At 35.8% G+C, this 22,936-nt stretch overlaps 1 protein-coding gene across 8 annotated transcripts in view; it reads left to right on the top strand.

Annotated features, from left to right (window-relative positions):
- The window catches only part of Mfsd8 (major facilitator superfamily domain containing 8), a 34,218-nt gene that overhangs the window by 6,460 nt on the left and 4,822 nt on the right, over window positions 1-22,936 (top strand). For 3 of the 8 annotated variants that reach the window (XM_033759912.1, XM_010618856.3, XM_010618860.3), the window contains 7 exons: window positions 4,384-4,427; window positions 9,137-9,377; window positions 10,404-10,517; window positions 13,278-13,422; window positions 15,108-15,163; window positions 18,426-18,534; window positions 22,076-22,210. In XM_033759912.1, coding sequence (XP_033615803.1) covers window positions 4,384-4,427; window positions 9,137-9,377; window positions 10,404-10,517; window positions 13,278-13,422; window positions 15,108-15,163; window positions 18,426-18,534; window positions 22,076-22,210 — 844 coding nt within the window. Of the gene's footprint in view, window positions 1-2,894; window positions 2,977-4,383; window positions 4,428-9,136; window positions 9,378-10,403; window positions 10,518-13,277; window positions 13,423-15,107; window positions 15,164-18,425; window positions 18,535-22,075; window positions 22,211-22,936 lie in introns of all 8 variants that reach the window. The other 5 variants (XM_010618858.3, XM_010618861.3, XM_010618859.3 and 2 more) reach the window with 5 other exon arrangements.

Raw genomic sequence — 22,936 nt, 5'->3', positions numbered from 1 at the left:
TATCCTTTAATACCCAGCAATATTTAACTAAAATGTACATATAGAACAACAGCAAGACAATCTGAACTCCTGTAACCTCCCTCTCTTCGTACTTCCCCTCCTGCACCTCATGAATAGCCAGCATTTTCTCCAAGGAGGTGGGACGGAAGAAATTGTGAAAGGTGTTTTGCTAAGTACATAGTAGAAAATTTCAGCTGACATTGCTTTTATGTTAGATGCATTTCACTTAACTTTTCTATACTGTATATATATTGCATATACTGGACACACGAGTCCTAATTTTATACTATCTAGTCTCTAGATATTAAAGAGGTTGACAATGTATGACATAAGTCGGGTTAGTAAACTACTACATTTTGTGTACTTTGTGTTAAAATTCATAGAAAGGCTGTCTTCTGAAAAGTTAATTTTGGAAGTGTAATTGTAAAGTCACATTTGAGTGACATATGTGCCTCAATCACAAATGACAAGGAAATAAGAAATGGTAAGAAATGATTCTAGGCCAAAATGCTCCTAGTTAGAAGACACTTTCAGATATAACCATTATTACATGTGTGTAGTTTATGCAACACTACTATGTATATAGTGGACAAACGAGTCCATATTTGAAACACCCAGTCTTTCTAGATGTTTAGAAGTGCACAAAGTATGTTAAAAGTAGAGGTAGTAACAACACATTTTGTAGATATCCTTTTGTTAAAATTAATAGTCTTTAGGAAATGGAATGACCAAACCATTGATCTGAGCAGTAGGCATATTTGTGCTAGAGAGGGAGGAGGAAAAGAAAGTACAAAGGGCTCTAAATCAATGCGGCTTAGGTGAAGTGCGGTTGACCACTGTCCCTTCTGTCTGTGCATTTTGTTTTACTTTCCTGTGTATATATTTGTATATAAAGGACAAACTAGTCCTAATTTACATCTAGTCTTTCTAGATGTTAACGAGGTTGCCAGTGTATGACAGTAGAATTAGTAAACTAACATGTTGAGTACACTTTGTGTTAAAATTTATTAGAAAGAATGTTCTTAAAACTACTTAGGAAGTGAAATTATTAAAGCCCCTCTAAGTATTACATATCCATATATATGTCCCCTGGGTTCAAAAAGATGGAAAGGAGAAAGTGCTCTAGTGGAGAGTGTTCCTATTTAGATGATACTTTAAAATTTAGCCTTTGTTAAGTATATGTGTGCAATTTATTCAATGCCACTATACATATAAGACATTTTCAGTTCTTACTGGAAACATCTAGTCTTTCTAGATGTTTAAAGTTCACACATGTAGAAGTCAAGGACCAATATAATGCACTTTAAGTATTTTTTTCTTCACAATAATGATGTATTTTGAGAATGGAATTGTCAAAGTTGATGTCCTCTGGCCTTTTAAAGATTTGTTGTTTTTTGTTTTTTGTTTTTTTCTGGAGACAGTATCTTGCTAAGTCACCCAGTCTGGGCTTGACCTTGCAGTCTTCCTGCCTTAGGCTCTGGAAGTGCTGGGATTATGGGAGTGCATCCCCACACCCAATTTATTTTGTGTTTCTTCTTTTCTTTTTTTTTGAGACAGGGTCTTGCCATGTATTTCACGCTGGCCTTGAACTCCCTGTTATGGCCTAGGCTGGCCTCAACTCTCAGTGGTCCTACAACCTCAGCCTCCTGAGTGTTGAGATTACAACTGTACCACCACACCTGGCTATTAGTTTTATTTATGAATGTATAGATATTTAGTTACTAAAAAATGAATGTTTATGGGGAAAACTTAAAAATAATAATGTCTGTAATTGTGTGAAAAAAATAAGGGGACCAGAGATGCAGCTTAGTTTCACTATACCTGCCTAGCAAGCATGAGGTTCCCTGAGTTTGATCCCTGGACTGCAAAAGAAAAACGAAAAAAAAAAAAGGGATGAAGCATTTGGGAAGCTGAAACAGAAGGTTTGGGGGTTCAGGCCTCAACTACATAAGGAGATCCTGTTTCAAAAGGCCAAATAAGAGGAAGAGGAGGAAAATGGAGGAAAGAAGAGAAGAAGGGAAGGAAAAAGAAGAAAAAGATGAGAATATATAAAATTTTTACTGTGATAGTTTGTAAATAAATTTTAGAGAATTATTTTTTCCAAGTTTAGACCCTTTAAATCAGTAGATATTAATTAATTTTACAAGTGATTTTTTTTCTCTAAAATGTATCATCCTCCTGTTTTCTCTCACTTGCCCGTCTTATTCATAATTCAACATTGGGTAAAAATATGTTGTAAATAAAGCTAAGGATAAAAAAGTGAATGGTAGGGCCGAGGATTTAGCTCAGTGGTTCTGCTGCCTGCCTTGCGAGCACAAGGACCTGAGTTTGATCCCTGGTACCACAAAAAAATAAAAAGTGAGTGGTAAAGGATATTTTCGGCAATTCTTTATAATACAGTTTCATCTTGCATTGTAAATTAGTTAGGATGCTTTGTGCAAATATCAGAAAAAAATGTTGAATCGGTTGGCTATAATATAATTTATTATTTATTATAAGATGTGTGTAATAGAATAATTCCAGGTGAAGGTCATTGGGGGTTTTGGCTCTTTCACTAGCTCTTGGTTTTACCCTCTGTGATGCACTAGCTTAATTCTTAGGCTATAGCAAGATTGCTGGATCAGTTGCAGGTGTTATATCCATCTATGACAATTTTTGTTGATTTGAAAGATACTTATTTTAAAACCTCTGTAGACAAAAGGAATCCTTTTCCAAAGTCTTCATATAGACTGAGGTTCACAAGTAAACCTACCCCCATGTGAGTGAAAACACTTTCAGTGGGTTTGTTTTTGTTTAATCTTTAATACTGGGTATTTAATCTACCCAGCATGCTAGACTGGTGCTTTACCACTGAGCTAATTCCCAGCCCTTTTAAATTTTTATTTTGAGACAAGGACTCCCTAGGTTGCCCAGGCTGTCCTCAGAGTTTCACTTTTCTGCCTCAGCAACACCTTCTACTCCAGTAGCAGACCACAGGTATGTACCACTGTGCCTTGCCACTTCTAGTTTTTTTTTCAGTTATCTAAGATGCAATTTCAGTTTAACAGCAGAGAAAAAAAATTAGTTTCACATTTATGAGTATGTTCCTTTTTGCCTGTGTGTGTACCAGTACTAGGTATGGAACACAGGCTTTGGAGCATACAGTACCACTGAGCTATATAGCCCCAATCCCTTAACTTGAGATTTTAATTTGTTGAACATTTTACTTGTTTACAAGTTTCTTTATTGTAAAATTGTTACCTTGATTTCAGATTCTTTCAGTCACTTATTTATCAAAATCAATTTGTCAATTCAAAAGGCATAAGAATGAAACTAAATCTTGAAAAATAAGTTTTATAAAAAGAATGAAGTACTTACTGACATATGCTGCTAACATAGATGAATCTTGAAAACATTATGCTGAGTGAAAGATGCCAGACACAGACCACAGATGTGAGCCTATTCACATGAAGGTTTAAAATAGAAACATCTGTAGAATAGAAAGTACACTGGTGATTGGGTTGCTTTGGGTTGGTGGGAGAGACGATCAAAGATAATCTCTGGGTAATCGCTAAAGGCTACAGAATTTCTTTTCTGAATGATGACAACATTCTAAAATAGATGATAGTGATAGTTGCACATATCTAATTATACTAAAATCCATTAAATCATTTACTTTAAATGGGTCAATTGCTTGGCTTGTGAATTCTGTTTCAATAAATCTGTTTTGAAAGTAGGCTTTCTAGAATCTCTGTCTGGCTTTATCTAACTTTGAAATTTGTTTAAAACATAAATGGTGTTGGACTTTATCATGACAGTTCTTAAGCAGTAAATGGTTAGCAAAATAATCCATAATCCGTTTCTTTTCCCTTTTTTTTGGTACCAGGGATCAAACTCGGGTTCTTGCACTTGCGAAACAGGCAGTGGAACCACTAAGCTAAATCCCCAGCAATTAATTCTTTTTAAGGGGTAGTCACCTTGAAGTATTATAGTTCTTTATAGCAACTGCTTGCTTTATTTAAATGAATGTTTTTCTTCTTAGTCTCCCTTACAGTAAATTCTTTCTTTCAAACAACACAGACTTATGGCCTTTCTTTCATTTGTGCTGTAAAACTTCAAATTTTCAGTAATTTCCATTTTATAGTAAAGGTACAGTAACGAGAAATAGGCCTTCAACTTTTATTGTATTACTGGTCAGATAATATAATTCTATGTTCTTTCAAACCTTTAGTATTTATTTTTCTACTGACAACTGAAATTTCATTGCCTGATAAATTGGGGATATATGTGCATAAATTTACAAATTTAGGATATTTTAAAATCCATGCTATAGTTCCAAAAGTTTTCTTTATAATAGTGATTAAAATACTATAATTATAAATAACAAAGTTTGCCTCTTCACAGGGTTTTCTATTGTGATAATGTCAATATGGCCTTATCTCCAAAAGGTTTGTATACTTCAATCTATTCTCCTCTGAAGTAACTATACTAGTAGTAATTCTTATGTGCTTAAGCCTTTCCTAGTTTTTTGTTTTGTTTTGTTTTGTTTTGTTTTGTTTTTGTTTTTTTGGTACTGGGGATTGAACTCAGGACCTTTTGCTTGTGAGGTAGGCCGTGTGGAACCACTGTGCTAAATCCCAGCCTGAGAATCTCCATAGTAACTTGATGTAAAAGAGCAACTAGGGTGACCAGATGCTTTATTGTTCAAAGCAGAACACAGTTGGAATAAAAGTGGTGCTACTCTAGGACACTGAGATGTTCCTGGACAGTCACTACATCCTATCACTATCCTTCCTAATAAAAAAGAAACTAGCCAGGCGTGGTGGCTCACACCTGTAATCCCAGCACTAGGGAGGCTGAGGCAGGAGGATCACTGTGAGTTCGAGACCAGCCTGGGCAACATAGTGAATTTCAGGTCAGTCTCAACTACATAGTGAGACCCTGTCTCAAAAAAAACCAAAAATAAGTAAGTAAGTAAATAAATAAATAAATAAATAAAAGGAAACTGACCTAGAGATATTCCTAATCTATAATGTAATTCCTAAAATGTATAGTGGATAATTCTTGAGAAATAATTTCATGCTTTTTTCATAGAATTAATTTGGGTTGTCAGGTAACATTTGTGAGAAAAGTAGGTACTATGCAGTTGTTACTTGGTAAATTTTGGGAATTAGTTTTAGCTCCCGCCCTCAAGGATACCAAAATCTGAATGCTCGGGTAAGTCCTTTTTATAAAATGATGTATTTAATCTGCATATGTCATCCTGTAATTTTAATCATTTCTAGATTACCTGTAATACCTAAAAAATGTTCTATGGGATATAGTAGGGGAACTGGTTATGGAAGATATAAGACCTCTCTATAGTATATTATTTTCTGTAAGTCTAAAACTAGTCTAAAAAAAGAGGAAACTATTCTAAAGTAAAATATTTATTTGAAAAATATTTCTGTGTAACAAAATTCCTTTGATTCTTGGCATCTTATCTAGTCTTTTTAAGCTCCAAAAGTCTCCCAAGAAAGGGTATTTGTAAGGAATAGTTCTACTTAGCACAATATGTTGAATTTTGAAAAGGTGCAGTCCTTTTCATGCTTTTCACAGGTAAGTTTATTGAGTATGTGAATGGATAATTGTTGTTTTAGCAATACAAAAACAACTTTTCTGGCCAACCATGGTGGCACACACCTGTAATCCCAGTACTCAGCTGAGGCAGGAGGATCGTGAGTTCTAGGCCACTTTGTACTACGTAGTGAGTTAGCCTGTATTACACAAGGATCTGCCTCAAAAACAAAACAAAAAAACTAAAAAGTTCTGTGTCACGTACTGCCTTGAATATTTTTAATTCTTAATTTAAGGTAACTTGCTCATATAGAATAGTATGTTGCACCGTATTGCCTGGTTTGAAAGCCATCTGTGTGAAAGATAATATCTCATCAGAATCTCTCTTCAGAAGACACAATCAAATCTGGTAGTATTCTGAACGTGTACTTGCTGCCCTGGCCCATAGGTAGGAAGCAGTGACATGATGTCTTAGGATGTGCTGCCCAAGGGTGAGGTTAATCTCCGGGGAGACTCACATTCTTGAAATCCAGATAATGAATTGGAATGAACGGGAATTCTGTAGCCCCACGGTATTGAGGGGAATACTCATACATGAGTTATATTACTATAACATGATAAGAAAAATGACATTAGTAAAACAAAATGCTGAGAAATAGTTCTTGTAGATGTAGCATTCATTCAGTGGGTACTATATGCTGACATACTATTAAGCACTATATGTATTTTGGCTCAAATTATTTTCATAACAGCTCTGTGCAGTTATCCTTATTTGACAGATGAAGAATTAAAGCATACTATTTATTTTCCCAGCCCACCAGGATTTCTCAGTCCCAGATAAGTAGAACCTGGCTGGGAAACTCCTTGATGACAAAGACTATGTATTCATTTTTATATCCCTATTGCCTCACGTAAGTTTTTGTTACAGAGAAGGCCTAAGTGCCTTTGTGTGTGAGTGTGTGCTTTTTTAAGGAATCCAGGCTGACCTTGAACTCACTGTTTAGCCCAGGCTAGCCTTGAACTCAGAGTGATCCTCCTGCCTCAGCCTCATGTGTCCTGGTATCACAGGTATGCACCACCACACCTGGCAGTCTCAGTGACTATTAATTGAATAAGTGAGCAATAATTGAAAATACTGTAGTTGAACTTGAAATGATCACACACACACACACACACACACACACACACACACACATATGTCTGTTTTCAGAGAAGAAAGCACTGGTGTGAGACTGACCTGGAACTCACTGTGTAGCTCAGGTTGGTCTCGAACTCACAGTGATCCTCCTGCTTCAGCCTCCTGAGTGCTGGGATTACAGGCATGTGCCACCACGCCCAGCTTTTTTTTTTTTTTTTTAAAGAAGCCCTAGGTACTTTAACTGAGGTAAGCAAAACTAAACAAGTTGACACATAATTACTTTGCAATATTACAAACAGGTAAAAACCTAAAAGTGTGGTTGTGTGTGCACATGTGAGAGAGACATTGGCAGCTTGTGGTGTTGCTAATCCTAATGAAGACCTCCTGGGGACTTGAAAAATCAGCAACACATGAGTTGAGTTTTGCAGCCCTGCAGAAGAAAGGTGGAGGTGAGGGCATGAGAGGTGGGGAAGGCAATCCTGAGAAAAGGGATGGTGGAACAGCCGGTGCAGAAAGGCCCAGAGGCACAGAATTTGGTTCAGCTTGGAAACCTCAGTTTCATGACTGGAGGGGAAAGAACATGCAGACTTGAGGCTGCAGAGCCAGGTTAACTTTTGATCTACTTTGTAATAATAACTGGTTTCAATTTGATTCTGAAAACAGCATGATACAGATCATCAGAGCTGGACAGAGGACCAGAGAGAGACACGATGTGCTGTTTCTGTTGTAAGGGAGAGAAATGTACAGGGGTGCAGATAACAGTGCCTGAGTGACACCCACCATAGTCTGTGTCTCCCAAAGCATTTTACTTTCTTGTTAGAATTGGAACAGAATATAGCAGATATCGCCTTTGCAGTCACTGGTAAAGAATACTATCCGGTTAGAAGGAAAGTTTCCACCAGTCTCTAGCAGATACTATAGAGCCATTCCCAAGGGTCACCTCACTTCTCTTCATAAAGTGAACTCTTGACTATGATCAGCTGATCTCCTGAGAAGATATTTTGTCTTCTAATCACTAAACATTTAACATTAAAATTCAGTTTTCATTGATATTCTGAGAATTAAATTTTGATATGAAATCATTAGTTTGTATTTAATAGAGAAGACTAAAGAAGCTAAAAGTACTATTCCTGAGTAGAAAATGAAAATTAGAGTGCCTAAACTGAAGATATTCTTTTTCTTTTCTTTCATTTTGCGGGGGGTGGTTTTGAGAGAGTCTCTCACTATGTAGCCCAGACTGGCCTTGGACTGACAGCAGTTGTCTTGTCAGAATCCCAAGTGCCGAGATTGCAGGCATCCACCACCACACTTGACTTGCACCTAAATGTTTGTTTTAAGCTACTTAAAAGTATCTTTAGGAAAGAAAGGGCCATGATTTTTCTTTATTGTTGTTCTACCACTTACATTTGTTTAAAAGTATTTTCTAAAAATTAATGGTAATTTTTCCAAACCATTATATAGTTTACTATATTTTTAAAAAATCTGGCGCTGGGGATTTAGCTCAGTGGCACCGTGCCTGTCTCTCAAGCACAAGGTCCTGAGTTCAATCCTAGGAACCAATAAAAAATCTGTTGATTTATATTAGTTCATTTTCTTAAAGTTTTTCCTGAATGTATTTTTTTCTGAATTTCAGTCATATGTTTCTTCCTTCAATGTTCATCATGATATTTAAATCCTCTCTATGGCAAGGGCATAGCTCAGTGGTGAAGCATGTGCTTACCATGCATGAGGCACTGGGTTCAATCCCCAGCACTGTGAAAACAAAAAACAAAATCCTAGGCCAGGGATTTAGCTCAGTGGTGCCCAGCCTGCCTTGCAAGCGCAAGGTCTTGAGTTCGACCCTTGCTACCAAAAAAAAAAAAAATTCCCAAAACAAAATCCAACCTCTTCTAAGTGGGTGAAATCCTGAATTGTGTATGTAGAAGAACTTGTGATAGTTTTAATAAGAGAAATAACTATAACTTTTGTGTTTTACACTTTTGAATATTGTGCCCAGTTTAAAAAAAAAATAATGCTGGGCGAGGTATTTAGCTCAGTAGTTCTGCCACCTGCCTTGCAAGCGCAGGGACCCAAGTTCAATCCCTGATTCCAAAGGTAGTAATGATGATGATGATGATGATGATGATGATGATACTAATGGGTGTTTATGGGGAAATATAAATGTCAAGAATTGCATTCATAAGATTTAAAGAATATCTCATCCAATATTTTATGAAGTTATTGAGATATAATCATCTTAAAGGATGAAACTTTCCAAGCATTTTTTCCTTGTGTACAATTCATTGTACATTTAATGCTATCATCAGAAGTTTGAATTTCTTACTATGAATAATACTGTTACAAAGCTTTATGTTAGAATTGTTTTTATTTTTTATTAGGAAATTTTACATGTTCAAACAAATGTGCTAAGTTTTAAACTTTGTTGGATAACAATTCTTAAAGCATTGTACTTTTTTTCTGCAGATTGATCAGTCAGCCGATGCAAGTTTTTTGGGCTGGGTTATTGCTTCATTTAGTCTTGGCCAGATGGTAGCTTCACCTATATTTGGTTTATGGTCTAATTATAGGCCGAGAAAAGAACCTCTTATCATCTCCATCTTTATTTCGGTGGCAGCCAACTGCCTCTATGCTTACGTCCATGTCCCAGCTTCTCATAATAAATACTACATGTTGATTGCTCGTGGACTGGTGGGATTTGGAGCAGGTAACATATTTGTTTGTATATGTTTGGTCATATCCGGTTCACATTCATCCTGATATTTGTGGCCCCCTCTCCTCTGGCCTCCTACCTTCTCAATCTCATCGCCTATAGCTCAACATACACATCTCTCCTCAGAAAGGTGTAAGAGTTTTCCTGTCATTTGCCTTTGTACCTGATGTACCCATTACCTAAAGATTCTCTTTTCTCGTTGTTCTTTATCCTTCAAGATGCAGATTAAGTTCCACATTTTACATGAAGCCTTCTCAGGCTACCTTACTCCTTAATAGATGATTTTCTTTATTGTGTCTTTGGCACTTGCTTTTAGTGTTGCACTGCTTTCACGCTTTTTTACTAGTTAGTATACTTTTTGTAAAAAAGTATACTCTTTTAAAATTGGTTGTAGCAATAAGTACTGTGTCATTCAGTCAGAGCTTTCTGAATATTTAAAGTTTTATTTTTTTTTTTATTTTTTATTTTTCTTTTGTACCGGGGCTTGAATGTTTTATAGGTAGACAGTACAGTTACATTCATTACTGGGATCTTGTACCTTTACATGCCAGGTCTTGGTTCTCATTTTTTCCCCTTGTCTTTTTATATTTTTATAATGCCATTTTTTTCATTCATTCAAAACTATGTTTTCATATTACTAAAAGTACATGTCCCATTAATTCATGCATTTGTTCAATAAAAATATCTTACATGTGTTGTAAAAGGGGAAGAAGTAACCTCATTACTGGGATCTTGTACCTTTACATGCCAGGTCTTGGTTCTCATTTTTTCCCCTTGTCTTTTTATATTTTTATAATGCCATTTTTTTCATTCATTCAAAACTATGTTTTCATATTACTAAAAGTACATGTCCCATTAATTCATGCATTTGTTCAATAAAAATATCTTACATGTGTTGTAAAAGGGGAAGAAGTAACCGTACTGTTGGCCAATATTTATCCTGCATAAAACCAAATTGTATTGAATTTTATAAACCAAAAGATATTTGCATTTACTTTGGATTATTCTGACTTTTCTTAGGAAATGTAGCAGTTGTTAGATCATATATTGCTGGTGCTACTTCCCTTCAGGAAAGAACAAGTTCCATGGCTAATACAAGCACATGTCAAGCATTAGGTTTTATTCTAGGTCCAGGTAGGTGTTTTCACATGTAATTTATAACATTTAAATTGTAAATAAAGATTAAAATGTATAATAGGTAATGTGAAATACAAAGAAAAAGTCCAAAGGGCAAGGGAAAGGGGAATTGGAGAAGGGAGGGGGAGGTTAAAGGAATGAATATGAGAAAAGAAAGAAAATGGAGAGCCCGGGATTTAGCTCAGTGGTGCCGGCCCCTGCCTTGCAAGTGCAGGGGCTCCAGTTCGATCCCTGGTACCAAAAAAAAAGAAAAGAAAATGGAAACACAAGTCTTTGTAAATAGGGAAGGATGGAGGGGTTGAAGGGAGGGCAGAGGAATGGGGAAAAAATAAGAACCAAGATGCACCATGTACAGGTCCAAGATCCCAGTGATGAATGTCATCATATTGTGTACCTACAATGTACCAATAAACTTAAAAAAATAATAAATTGGGAAAAAAATTTAATTACTACATGTTTATAGTATATAATGTTTAAATTCCTTCTGTGTATGTATTTTTTGGCGGGGGCGTATCAGGGATCAAACTCAGGACTTTGCGCTTGAGAGACAGGTGGGGCACCACTGAGGTACATAATGTGTCTTAATTCTTTTTTCTATCTCCTTTCCCTCCCCACCTTCCTGGGGAAACTTTTGAGGTTCAAATGTTAAATGTAATGCAAGTATAAAGCCTTGCGGTTGAAGGGAAAAAGGGAAGAAACTTTTTGTTTTTTAATATGCTGGGAATCCAACCTGTGATCTTAGATATGCCAGGCAAGGACTCTTCCACTCTGCCTCCTCAGTAGGGAAAGAGTCTGTTATTTTTGGTCCAGGAAGGAGGCTAGGCTCATTTTACCTTGGTAACACATCTCTAAATTAAATTAAGTGTGATTTTTCCCATTTTACAGATGAGGACACCAAGGGATAGAGCATGTAAAAAAAAATTTCCAGATAGAAAAGGGAAATAATGGGCTTCAAACCTTTTTTTTTTCACATTTTGTTAGTAAATCTTTGTGGTCCATAATAATTATATTCATTGCGGGAGTTGATGCATGTACATATCATCTTAATTCTTTTTATGTCTTCTACCTTCTCCCACCTCACACTTCCCTCCATATTTTGGTCCCTTCCCCATGTGCAAAAGTCAACTAACTCTTTCTGACTCTTTCAAATAATCCTTTAGCTTGATATCTTTACAAGAGTTTATTTTCTTTTTTCCATTTATTGGGAAGAAAGTTTTTTCAACTGAAGGATTTAAGGAAGTTCTTTTCCTTTTTATGCCTTGCCCTTATCTTTAAGACTTTTCTTAGATTGAAGAAAATGAAAGAACTTTTAAAAGCTTACTATCTTTTCCCAAAGCTTTTATCCTTTTGCTGAGAACTTTTAAAAAGTGAGATTTAATACTTCTGCAAGGCAAATTAATTTTACTGATTAGAAAAATCAGTCTTGTGCCTGGAATAATATTCAATAACATAGAACTATGTACACATATAATTGGTTCATGGTTTGAATATTATGGTTATATAATCAGTTTGGCTATAACTCAGTTTACCTTATTCATATCTCATCCCCACCTTAGTTTCCATTACTTCCTTCAATTTAGATTTTTAAAAAGAATGCTGGACATGGTGGCTCAACCTGTAATCCCAGCTACTCAGGAGACTTAGGCAGGAGGATCGCAAATTTGAGGCCAGCCTGGGCAATTTAGCAAGACTGTCTCAAGATTAAAGGTTATGGATATAGCTCTATAGTAGAGTGTTTGTGTTTAATCCTGAGTAACTAAAAAAAAAAAAAAACGCTCAGCAAAAGAGAATCTAACTCCTGGGTTTACCAAAAAACCTAATAATTTGGTTTAGTATTCTACAACAAATATAAACACAAATATAAAATAAATGAATTTTAGTCTTCTATTTTATATAAGGACTTTATCTGAGTCTTTTGATATCTACCTTCAATATTGAGCAAAGTACCTGCTATAGACAAAAGCTTTCAGTAAATATTATGGATCATCTTAAAAGCTTGCTTGCCATCCCTCTATGTCTGTCTGTCCGTCTGTTTGCAGTACTGGGGATTGAATCTACGGCTTTTACACTGAGCTACATTTCCCAGTCTTTCTTAAATTTTTTTTTTTTTTTAATTTTGAGACATTGTCTCACTGAATTGCTGTGTTGTACGGGCAGGGCTTGAATTTGCTGTCTTCCTGTCTCAGCCTCCCTTAGTGCTGTGGTTACAGGGGTATGCCATGGTGCCTTGTTAAGAAGCTATAGAATTTAAATTTCATGTGGAATTTTTTGCTTTTGTTTTTGTTTTTTAAAAGACAAGCAGACATTGGAGCTGGGTGGGTGCTCCATGGTAGAGTCTGTGCTTGGCATAAATGAGGCTATGGGTTCAGTTCTCAGAACCACCATCTACCCCCTGTAAAAAAGAAGAGAAGACACTGATAAATCACGTTAGATAGATACAATCCCTTATGAATGTACATACATCAGTGTCTTGACCTTTTTCATTATTGCTTCCCTAACGTGTCCTAATTTTATACATTTGTGTCTTAATCCCTTTATCCCTTCTGAAATTCTAATAATTTATTAGTCTACCAGATATTTATGTGTATGTGTACCTCTGTGCTTTATATATAAAATGTATATAACAGAACAAGTTTTGTTGCTTGTGAAGAGTCTGGATGATGTCGATAGATGATTCCACATTACTTCAAATTCAATGGTGTTTTATATTTTTTAGCTTGTTTTTCTGATGTAATAATTTGTGTACACTTTAATAAGTTTTTCAGACTTGTTTTGCACTGATTGGAGAAAAGGGTGTGACATGGGATGTGATTAAGCTGCAGATAAACATGTACACCGCACCAGTTTTACTTGGCGCAATCCTGGGAGTTTTAAATATTATTCTGATCCTTGCTGTATTAAGGTAATTAGACAGAAATGGTAAGCTCTTTTGTAGTTTATGAAATTTCATAAACCTTTTCATTATTGGAGGGTAATTACCCTTTGCAGTCTTTATTTGACTTCTGATGTCTTTAGTTTGTATTCTATTTTTTTTTAAGGGGATTAAACTAGGGACCTTGCACTTGTGAGGCAGGCAGCAGAACCACTGAGCTAAATCTCTGACCCATGTGTTCATATTTTTTGATTAGCTAAAGTATGGGCGTCTACAATAGTAGGCAACTTGTTAATTGAGAACAGATTATGAAGATCTTTCAAGATTCAAAGTTTGGTCTTGATTTACTAAAACTATTTCTAAGTAAGAGAATGGCATGTAAACAACATCCTCAGTAGATTAATGGCTTAGTGTCAGCCTTAAATACATAGATTACTTGTCTCTTACCTTTTACATATTAGAAAAAATTTTCCAAAACTACAGAAGTTGTGTTACTTTATACTTCTTTAGAGTGCCTTATCCAATTGTCCAAAAACAATGTATGTTTAAAATCACTGAAAAATTAATGGTAAGATCATACATGCTTTTAGGTGAATTAGGTGTCTTTTTCATTTATAATGTTAATATGATAAGAATTATATCTGGAATTGGTGGTTCATGCCTGTAATCCCAATGCTCTGACAGATTTTGGCAGGATTGTAAGTTTAAACTCCAACCTGGGAAATTTAATGAGACCATGTCTCAAAATGAAAAAAAGAAAGGGTTGCGATGTAGCCCAGTGTGTAAGCTCTGGGTTCAATCCCCAGTACAACAAAAACCAAAGAGACCCAAGTTCTAGATAATGTGAAATAGGAAGAAAAAGGGCTGGGGATTTAGCTCATTGGTTCTGCCGCCTGCCTTGCAAACACAAGGACCCAAGTTCTAGCCCCAGTAACAACAACAAAAAAAAAAACAAATAGGAAGAAAAGGTCCAAAGGGGAAGGGAAGGGGAAGTGGGAGAGGGTAGGGAATGAAAAGAAGGAAAAGTAAGAAAATAAGAGAAAAAGAAAAAATGGAAACAAAGTCTTTGTAAATACGGAGTGGTGGAGAGGTTGAAGGGAGGGCAGGGGAATAGGAAAAAAATAAGAAGATAGGTCATGTAAAGGTACCAAGGATCCCAATGATGAATGTCATATTGTATAACTAAAATGTACCGATAAACTTAATGAATTAAAAAAAACCCTATCTTTTAAAGTTTATTATTTATAGTCATTAGTAATAAAAAAAAAACTATACAAGAATGTGAAAAAATAGAATGCTAGCTATTGTGAGTTCACATTGTAGCACATACCACTTTGCCCAAATGCAGATGTACTTTTAGTTTTGCTTTTATCTTTTTTCTCTTGGGGCAGTTTACTCTGCAGAGCTGGTTTCTCACATTCCCATTCACTCTTCACTTTTCAAATAAGCTTTTGACACCATTAAAAAAAAAACAGAATGCTACTAATAAATTTAAACCAGGTGTAATGGTCCATGCCCATAATCCCAGTACTTGGGAGGTTGAGGCAGAAGAATCTCAGTGAGGTTGAGGCCACCCTGAGCTAAATAGTAAGTTCAAGGCCAGCCTGAACTATATAGCGAGACTGTCTCAAAAAATAAATACATACATAAATAAACCATTTTCCTAAATTATACTAAGCATTTTATAAAGAAATATTTTTGTTTTTCTTTTTAAGAGAACATCGTGTGGATGACTCAGGACAACCATATAAAAGTCTTAATTTTGGAGCAGGTACTAATTTATTTGATTAAATTACTTTAACATTATCAGAGTGCTTCTTATGATTGCGTCTGTTTAGTATTTACTTGGATTCTTCTTCTGAGGATAATGCAGTGTTTGGCTGGGGAAGATCTTGAAAGCTAAAAGGTACCTAAATTTATTTCGTAGATAATACTAGGGAAGGAACTCAGGGCCTTCACAATAAGCTACATCCCAGCCATTTATTTCTTTAGTTAGTTTCTGTAGTACTGGAGATTGAATTGAGGACTTCCCTAGCCCATTATTTTGAGACAGGGTCTCATGAAGTCACTAAGTGGCCCAGAGTGGGCTTGGAATTGTGATCCTTTTACCTCAGCTCCCACGGCTCTGAGATTATAGGAATGTGCTTCTTCCCCAACTCTAAGTTGTTCATGATTGGCAAGGTTAAAACCAGTGTTAAGAATCACTTTGTCTTGGGCCAGGGATTTAGCTTGGTTCCACCACCTGCCTTGCAAGTGCAAGGTCCTGAGTTCAATCCCCAGTACCACAAAAAAAAAAAAAAAAAAAAAAAAAAAATCACTTTGTCTTCTTTTCAGAGTAGTATCTTAAAACTTTTGAGATTTTGGAGTGATTTCAAAAACTGCTACCAAAATTGACTTTCTGTTTCAAGCAGTTCTTAATCATAATAAGTATGGCGTTTATTTTTTTACTTTTATGCTTTTATTATAATTTACCAATGTATATTTTCATCCTTTAGATCTTCCCCTGATTCAGAAATGTACCCATTCTGTTAAATAGGTATATTTTGCCAAATAAGCTATTATTTAAGTACTAATTATGGGCAAGTACTCCTTGAAATACTCCTTGGGCATTGTTTTCCCAGTGAAGAATGAAACTCGGTACTTGCTCTCAACAAATTTATAATATTATGGAAAAGACATACTGCTATTTTACCAGGCACTTTCATATAAAATCATTTTTAAATTTTAATACATCTTTGTCTAAAATGTACCTGTTAAAAACTTCCATACTCATTTAAGTTGAAAAAAATATTTATCTTAGACTTTCATCAGTGTGACAAAATACCTGAGAAAATCAACTTAAATGAAGTGAGATTTATTTGGCTCATGGTTTCAGGCCATGGTCTTTGGCTTCATTATTTTAGGCCTGTGGTAAGATGCTTTGTCTTCTTGGGGAGCCTGTGGTGGAGCAAAAAGTTCACCTCACAGTGGTGAGAATGGTCCAGGGACAAGATACGGTCCCCAAGGCACACCCTCTTACCTACTCACTTCAATTTAACCACACTTTCTACATTCCCATCACTACCCAGGAAGTATAGCAAATTATGCACCATCACTGACTTTAGAACCTTTACCGTCTAGTCTCCTTCCAAAACCCCACTTTTGAACATTGCTGCAATGGGGACCAAGCCTCCAAGACATGAGGTTTTGTGGGACATTTCAAATACAAACCATAACAGTATTCAAGTTTAAAGAAGTTACGGGATAGGACTATAATTTCCAATTACATAAATTTAAATCAATATAGTAAGGTAGTCGTTTCTTAAAATTCTTATAATTAAGATACCTACTCAGTGCTCACAGTGTATCATATATTTTTGAGATCCTTCATTAAAGCCAACTGTAGGTGGAGGCTGCAGGAAATTAACCATACATGAAGCAAATTCCGTCTGACTCAGGGCATTTTTGATATATTAATTAAAGATGTCAACAGTGGTGATCAGTTCTTTGTGTGATTAGTACTGCTGGGTTTTGGCAAGCACTCTACCACTGAGCTATATCCGCGACCTTTCTTTGTGTGACTAGAAAGCAAGGTCAGAAGCCTAGGTTGAATGTCTAAGCTTTGTAATTCCCTCCACATAGAGCAACTCCTCCTTAGGAATCCGCACATAGTATAGGCACTGTTATGGAAACTTCTGTGCCATAGGAAATCTGTGTGTACCATTGCCATTCCACATACACTAAAGATAGAATAAGCAAGCACATCCTCTTACTGCTTAAATGGCTTATGCTGAGTAAGTAGATGTATATAGTTTGCATACTTCTCAGTTATGTTATAATAGCTTATGGGAAGTATGTAGTTTAACTTTGAGCTTCAAGCGAAATCAGTACACTCATTTTGCCCTCCTGCTTTATTAAGAATAAATGAAGATTGTTTAGAGACAGTGAAAAGCAGGAGATAACACAAGTGACATAAAAAAAACTGTTCATAGAAGTAATGGCAGAAAACTACCCAAGCATAGAAAAAAAATTTACATAAACATAAGTGAAGCATAAAGAACTCCAACTAGTCATAATAATAATAAAAAGACACCAAGACGTATAATAGTCAGGATTCCAGAAATTCAACATAAAAGAGTATTAAATATAAATATAAAGCCAGTTATCAATATATGTCAAGTGTACTGGCTCATTATACCAGTAGTCCTAACTACTCAGGAGGCTGAGGCAGGAGGATTACAAGTTCAAGACCAGCCTGAGTAAGTGAGACTTTGTCTCAGAATTTAAAACATCCAAAGATCTAGGAATGTAGCTAAGTGATAAAATAATTGCATAGCAAATGTGAAGCTCTGTGGTCAGTCTACAGTACCACGCACACAAAAAAAATTAAAGTAGAAAAAAACAACTGCAACTGAAATTTGAAGTATGAAATCACTTTGTTATACAATTACATAAAATACAGTATTTTTGGCAGGGAGTGATATCGGGAATCAAACTCAGGACCTTGTGCTTGTGAGGCAGGCAGTGGTACCGCTGAGCTAAATCCCTGGCCCAAATACATTCTTATTTTTGATTGAGATACACCAAACAAAATAAATATGAGTAATTGCTGTACATAATATAAGTTCATCTCCTAGAAAAAAAATCATTTTACTTTTAAATATTAATTAAAAATTATAATTTCTGTTCCATTTTCTTTCTGGTACCGGGGATCGAACTCTGGTCCTTGTGCTTGCGAGACAGGTGCTGGAACAACTGAGCTAAATCCCCGGCCCTGTTTTGAGTTATTTTTGAGACAAGATGTCACTGTGTAGTTTAGGCTGGCTTTAAATTTACTTCATAGCCCAGGCTGGCCTTGAACATGCAACAGTCCTCCTACCTCACTCAGCCTTCTGGTATGCACCCCTACAGCAGGCTAGATTCTGTTCCTTTTAAACAGCTTTGCAGCCTTAAAATTATTTAAATATTTATTCACATATAATTTCTACACTATTTTAGTATCAATAAAAATTAAATATATAGGTAACTATATTCTTTTTTCTGTTTATCTCTAGCAAATACAGAGGAAGTTCAGATTTCACAAGGAAATATTGATCAGTTTGCTGTTGTGGCCACCAATGTTCTCTTTTTTGTGGTTCTGTTTATCTTTGCCCTTTTTGAAACGTAAGTTTTATTCTGTCTTCGTGTAAATCAAATTACATATTAAATTTATCACTTAATGCAGTGCTAATTAGGATTATACATTTTATAAGAAACTGTAAGACATTTTTCTTAGCATAATGTGAAAAGTTTATGTATCATGATTTCATTAACTTAAAGCTGCATAACTCCCAGGTTATGTATTTTGAGTCTGACAGTTTTAACTCTTTATTTAATCTTTTAACTTAAAAACAAGGAACTAGTATATTACAAAATCTCCTATCTCAGGCTTCATTGACTTCTATTTATCATAGGGCCCTCTATTTTAAAGAAACCTATTAAATTATAAAAATAGTACATTCTCATAAAATTCCAGACACTAGACCAGGGATCTAGCTCAGTGGCACTGCACCTGCCTCGCACGTGTAAAGTCCTGAGTTCGATCCCAGTACAAAAAAAAAAAAATTGCATATGTTCCAGCTGTGCTTCTGCATCTGCTTCTTTCTGTGGTGGTAACCACTGTGACACTTTAGTTTGTGTTTTCACACATTTTATTCTGTGCACCTCTGTGAGAGAATATTTACTAAACTCACATAGATTATATGATGTTATCATTTGACATCTGGCCTTATCAGTATATTGTGACATTTTTATGTCAGTACATGTAATTTGCTTGATGTATTTACTTTGAAAATTATTGAGATAAATGAATATTTTAGCTCATATTATTGTGGGGGGTATCTACTGCTTTAATTTTTTTTCTCAGTACTAGGGATTGAGCCAGGGTCTTCGCACTGAGCTACAAACCCAAACCTTTTTTATTTTTTATTTTTCATTAAGTTTATTGGTACTTTAGGTATACAATAGTTACATTTGTCATTAGGATCTTGTACCTTTACATGATGTATCTTGGTTCTTATTTTTTTCCCCATTTCCCTGCCCTCCCTTCACCCCCTCCATCCTTCCCTATTTACAAAGATTTTGTTCCCATTTTTACCTTTTCTCATGTTTTTTTCTTTTCCCTTTCCTTTCCCCTACCCTTCGTGCTTCCCTTATTCCTTTAGCCTTTTTATTCATATTTCACATTATCAGTTATACAATTTCAACCTCATTTATACTTTCATTTTCTCACAGTAGAGAAACTATTTGGTATTTACACGTATCCTGTTTATTTCACCTCAGAGTATGGCCTCAGTGTACATCCACTTAGCTATAAATGTCTCTAGTCTCTCATTCTTCGTGGCTGAGTAGTATTCCATTTTATAGAAAACCACATCATCTTTATCCAGTCTCTAGTTGATGGGCACAGACCTTTTTTATTTTTGAGACAGGATCTTGATCAGTTGCCAAATTCCGCAGGCTGGGTTCCAACTTGAAATCCTCCTGCCTCAGCCTGTCAGTGTACTGGAATTACAGGCATGTGCCACTATGCTTCATTCATTTTAACTTTTTTAAAGAGTGTAATTCAGTGTCATGAAGTGCAGGTTAGGGTTGTGCAACCATAGCTACCGTCCGTTTCCAGAAATTTTTCATCATCCCAAACAGGATCTCTGAACCACTACAGATTTGCTTCCCATTCACCCTCCACTCTGATCCCATAGCTTCTGTCCCATCTTCTTTCTTCTGAATTTACCAGTTTTAGGTAAATTACATTCTGCAATATTTTCTTTTTTGTGTTCTCCTTATTTCACTTAACATGATATTTTCAAGGTTCATCATGTAGCACATAGGAGACTTTCATGGCTTTTTGGTTGAATAATATTCCATTGTTGGTGTTTTACTTTATTTTACTTTATCCATTCATCCTTTGAATAATGCTGCTGTGAGCAATGTTGTACAAGTATCTGAGGCTTGGCTCTCCATTCTTAAATCTAAAAATAAATTCATAAATTCATAAATCATCATTCATAAATCTAAAAATAGAAACGCTAGGTCACATACTACTTGTATGTTTAACTTTATGAAAGACTACCACTGTCTTTTCTACATTACCTTATCAGATTTTAAAGTTTAAAATGCTGTTCTTTTTTTCAAAAAATATTTTAAGTATAAAACTCCATTTTGTAGGCAGTTGACAGGAGTTAGAACATAGGAAAAGGAGCTTGGCAAAGAAAGAAACTGATATAAAGGACGAGAGATATTCAGAGGTATGGAGAAAAGTATGTGTACTCAAATGTGGGAATGTAAGAGACTGTGGGGAAAATTGAGTAGGTTCTGATAACTTAAAAATAGTAACATTACATAGGAAAGAGTTGTGAAGTTTATTACTGTAGGTTTTTCCTTAGTATGTGTTTGCAATAGATAATGATTACGTTCATCATGCAGTCTTGGTACATACACCACATGTATTCTTTTTCATCTCCTTTTCCTCCCCTCCCAATTTTTGTTATTTTACTTTTTAGCAGTGTAACTTATTTATTATTTATTTTATAAAAGGCACTAGATAAGATATTTTTTGTTGTGGTTTTTTTTTGTGTGTGTGTGCTGGGGATTGAACTCAGGACCTTGTTCTTGCGAGGCAAGTGGCAGCACCACTGAGCTAAATCCCCAGCCCTTGTTTTACTTTTTGAATTAGGGTCTCTCTCCAAGGTGGCCTTGAATTTATGATCCTTCTGCCTCCTGAGTACTGTACTTACAGGCACATACTATGTCCAGCTAAGTTTGCATATTTAAGTAATACAATAGATGTTATGGAACGGTTCCAGACAGCCAGGAACAGGTACGCTGGTGTGGTAAGGAGAAAACAAAAGCCACTAGAAAAATGGACTTTCAGGCTGATCATGGTAACTGTACCTGTATTCCTAGCACTCTGGGAGGCTGAGGCAGGAGGATGGAATATTTGAGCCTAGCCTGGGAAACTTGGCGACTTAGCAAGACCTTGTCTCAAAATAAAAAATAATAAAGTAGCTGCACCTGAAGGCCCTGGGTTCAATCTCCAGTACTAGAAGAAGAATCATCAAAAGGACTTTCACCAGAACTGCAACCATTTCCTGATTTTGAAAAATATGACAACGTTATTCCTTTTGCAGGCAGATACTGTTTAAAGGGAAGCACTGGTGACCATGTAGGCATAACTCCCCAAAGTTCACAGTACTGCTACCATAAAAGATTCATTCTTTTTTTTTTTTTTTTTGAAACAGGGTCTCTCTGTATTGTTGACACTGGCCTTGATTTCATGTAGCACATCCTGAACTCAAAGCAAGCCTCCTGCCTCACACTCCAGAGTACTGAGATCCTGGGTGTGTGCCACCACACCTGGCTGGGAAATAAATTAATTTACACCAAAGTATCACCTTGCTTATTTAGTAATATTACAATGGCAGAAGTTATGGCTGGTTTTGCTTGTCTTCTTTTCCTATTTTTCAGACTTTTTGCAATGTGGTTATATAAATACAGACAGTCAAGCTTAGGTAGGTAGCAACATGTGTTTAAAATGTGCTCAAACTTTTGCTTATGCTGGTCTGGGGTAACTGTTAAAACGGATGCAAATTCTTGAATGTGTATGTATCATTAAAGCTTATCCTTCACTTTATGACTAAAATAAATTTTTTTTTGTTTTTCTTAGAATCCTTACTCCATTAACAATGGATATGTTTGCTTGGACTCAAGAACAAGCTGTGTTATACAATGGAATCATACTTGCTGCTCTTGGAGTTGAGGCAGTTGTTGTTTTCTTGGGGGTTAAATTACTTTCAAAAATGTAGGTTCTGTGCTTTCAGTTTTGTTTCGGCCCGCCTTCCCCCTCCCCGGTGGTACTGGGAAATGAACTCAGGACCTCACTCTGAGCTACATAGCTCCCTTTTAAATTTATTTTTAAATTTTGAAACAGGGTTTCTCTAAATTGCCCAGGCTGGCCATGAATATATGATCATCCTGCTTTGGCCTCCCAAGTAGCTGGGATTACAGTTGTGCATCACCAGCTGGCTTTATTTCAGATCTGTTAAAGTGAAACAGTATAAATCAATGTGCTAGTGAAATACTTAAAACTTTTCTCTCATTATGCATAGCTGCTAGTTCTTGAAAGTTTGCAAACATTTAAAAGTTACTAAGTCTGTAATATTTGCATACTCTATTCAGTGAGTAAATTTGAAAAATCTGGTTAAGATTACTAAATTTATTTTTGAGTTTTCAGTATGTGAAAACCACTACCTTGTCACCACAGCAAATATGATTTGTAACATTTTTCAGCTATTTAACCACATAATATTTTCTCGAGAGAATTATTTTATAAAAGTAACTATAAGACACTTTTGGAAAATGCTTGTATAAAAGTCAGTTTAGTCATGTGGGATGTTAATGATGCTAGATAAGTATTCTCACATGTTTGTTAAATCAGCCCTCTCTTCCTTCTCCCTCTTCTCTCTCCACTCCTTCTCCCCTCCCTCTTCCTCTCCCTCCACCCCCCACACCCCCTTCCTCCTCCCTC

The sequence above is a fragment of the Fukomys damarensis genome, unplaced genomic scaffold (assembly GCF_012274545.1).
Source record: "Fukomys damarensis isolate Sample0158 unplaced genomic scaffold, DMR_v1.0_HiC HiC_scaffold_38, whole genome shotgun sequence".
Classification (NCBI taxonomy): Eukaryota; Metazoa; Chordata; class Mammalia; order Rodentia; family Bathyergidae; genus Fukomys; species Fukomys damarensis.
This window is presented reverse-complemented; position numbering and strand designations above follow the sequence as displayed.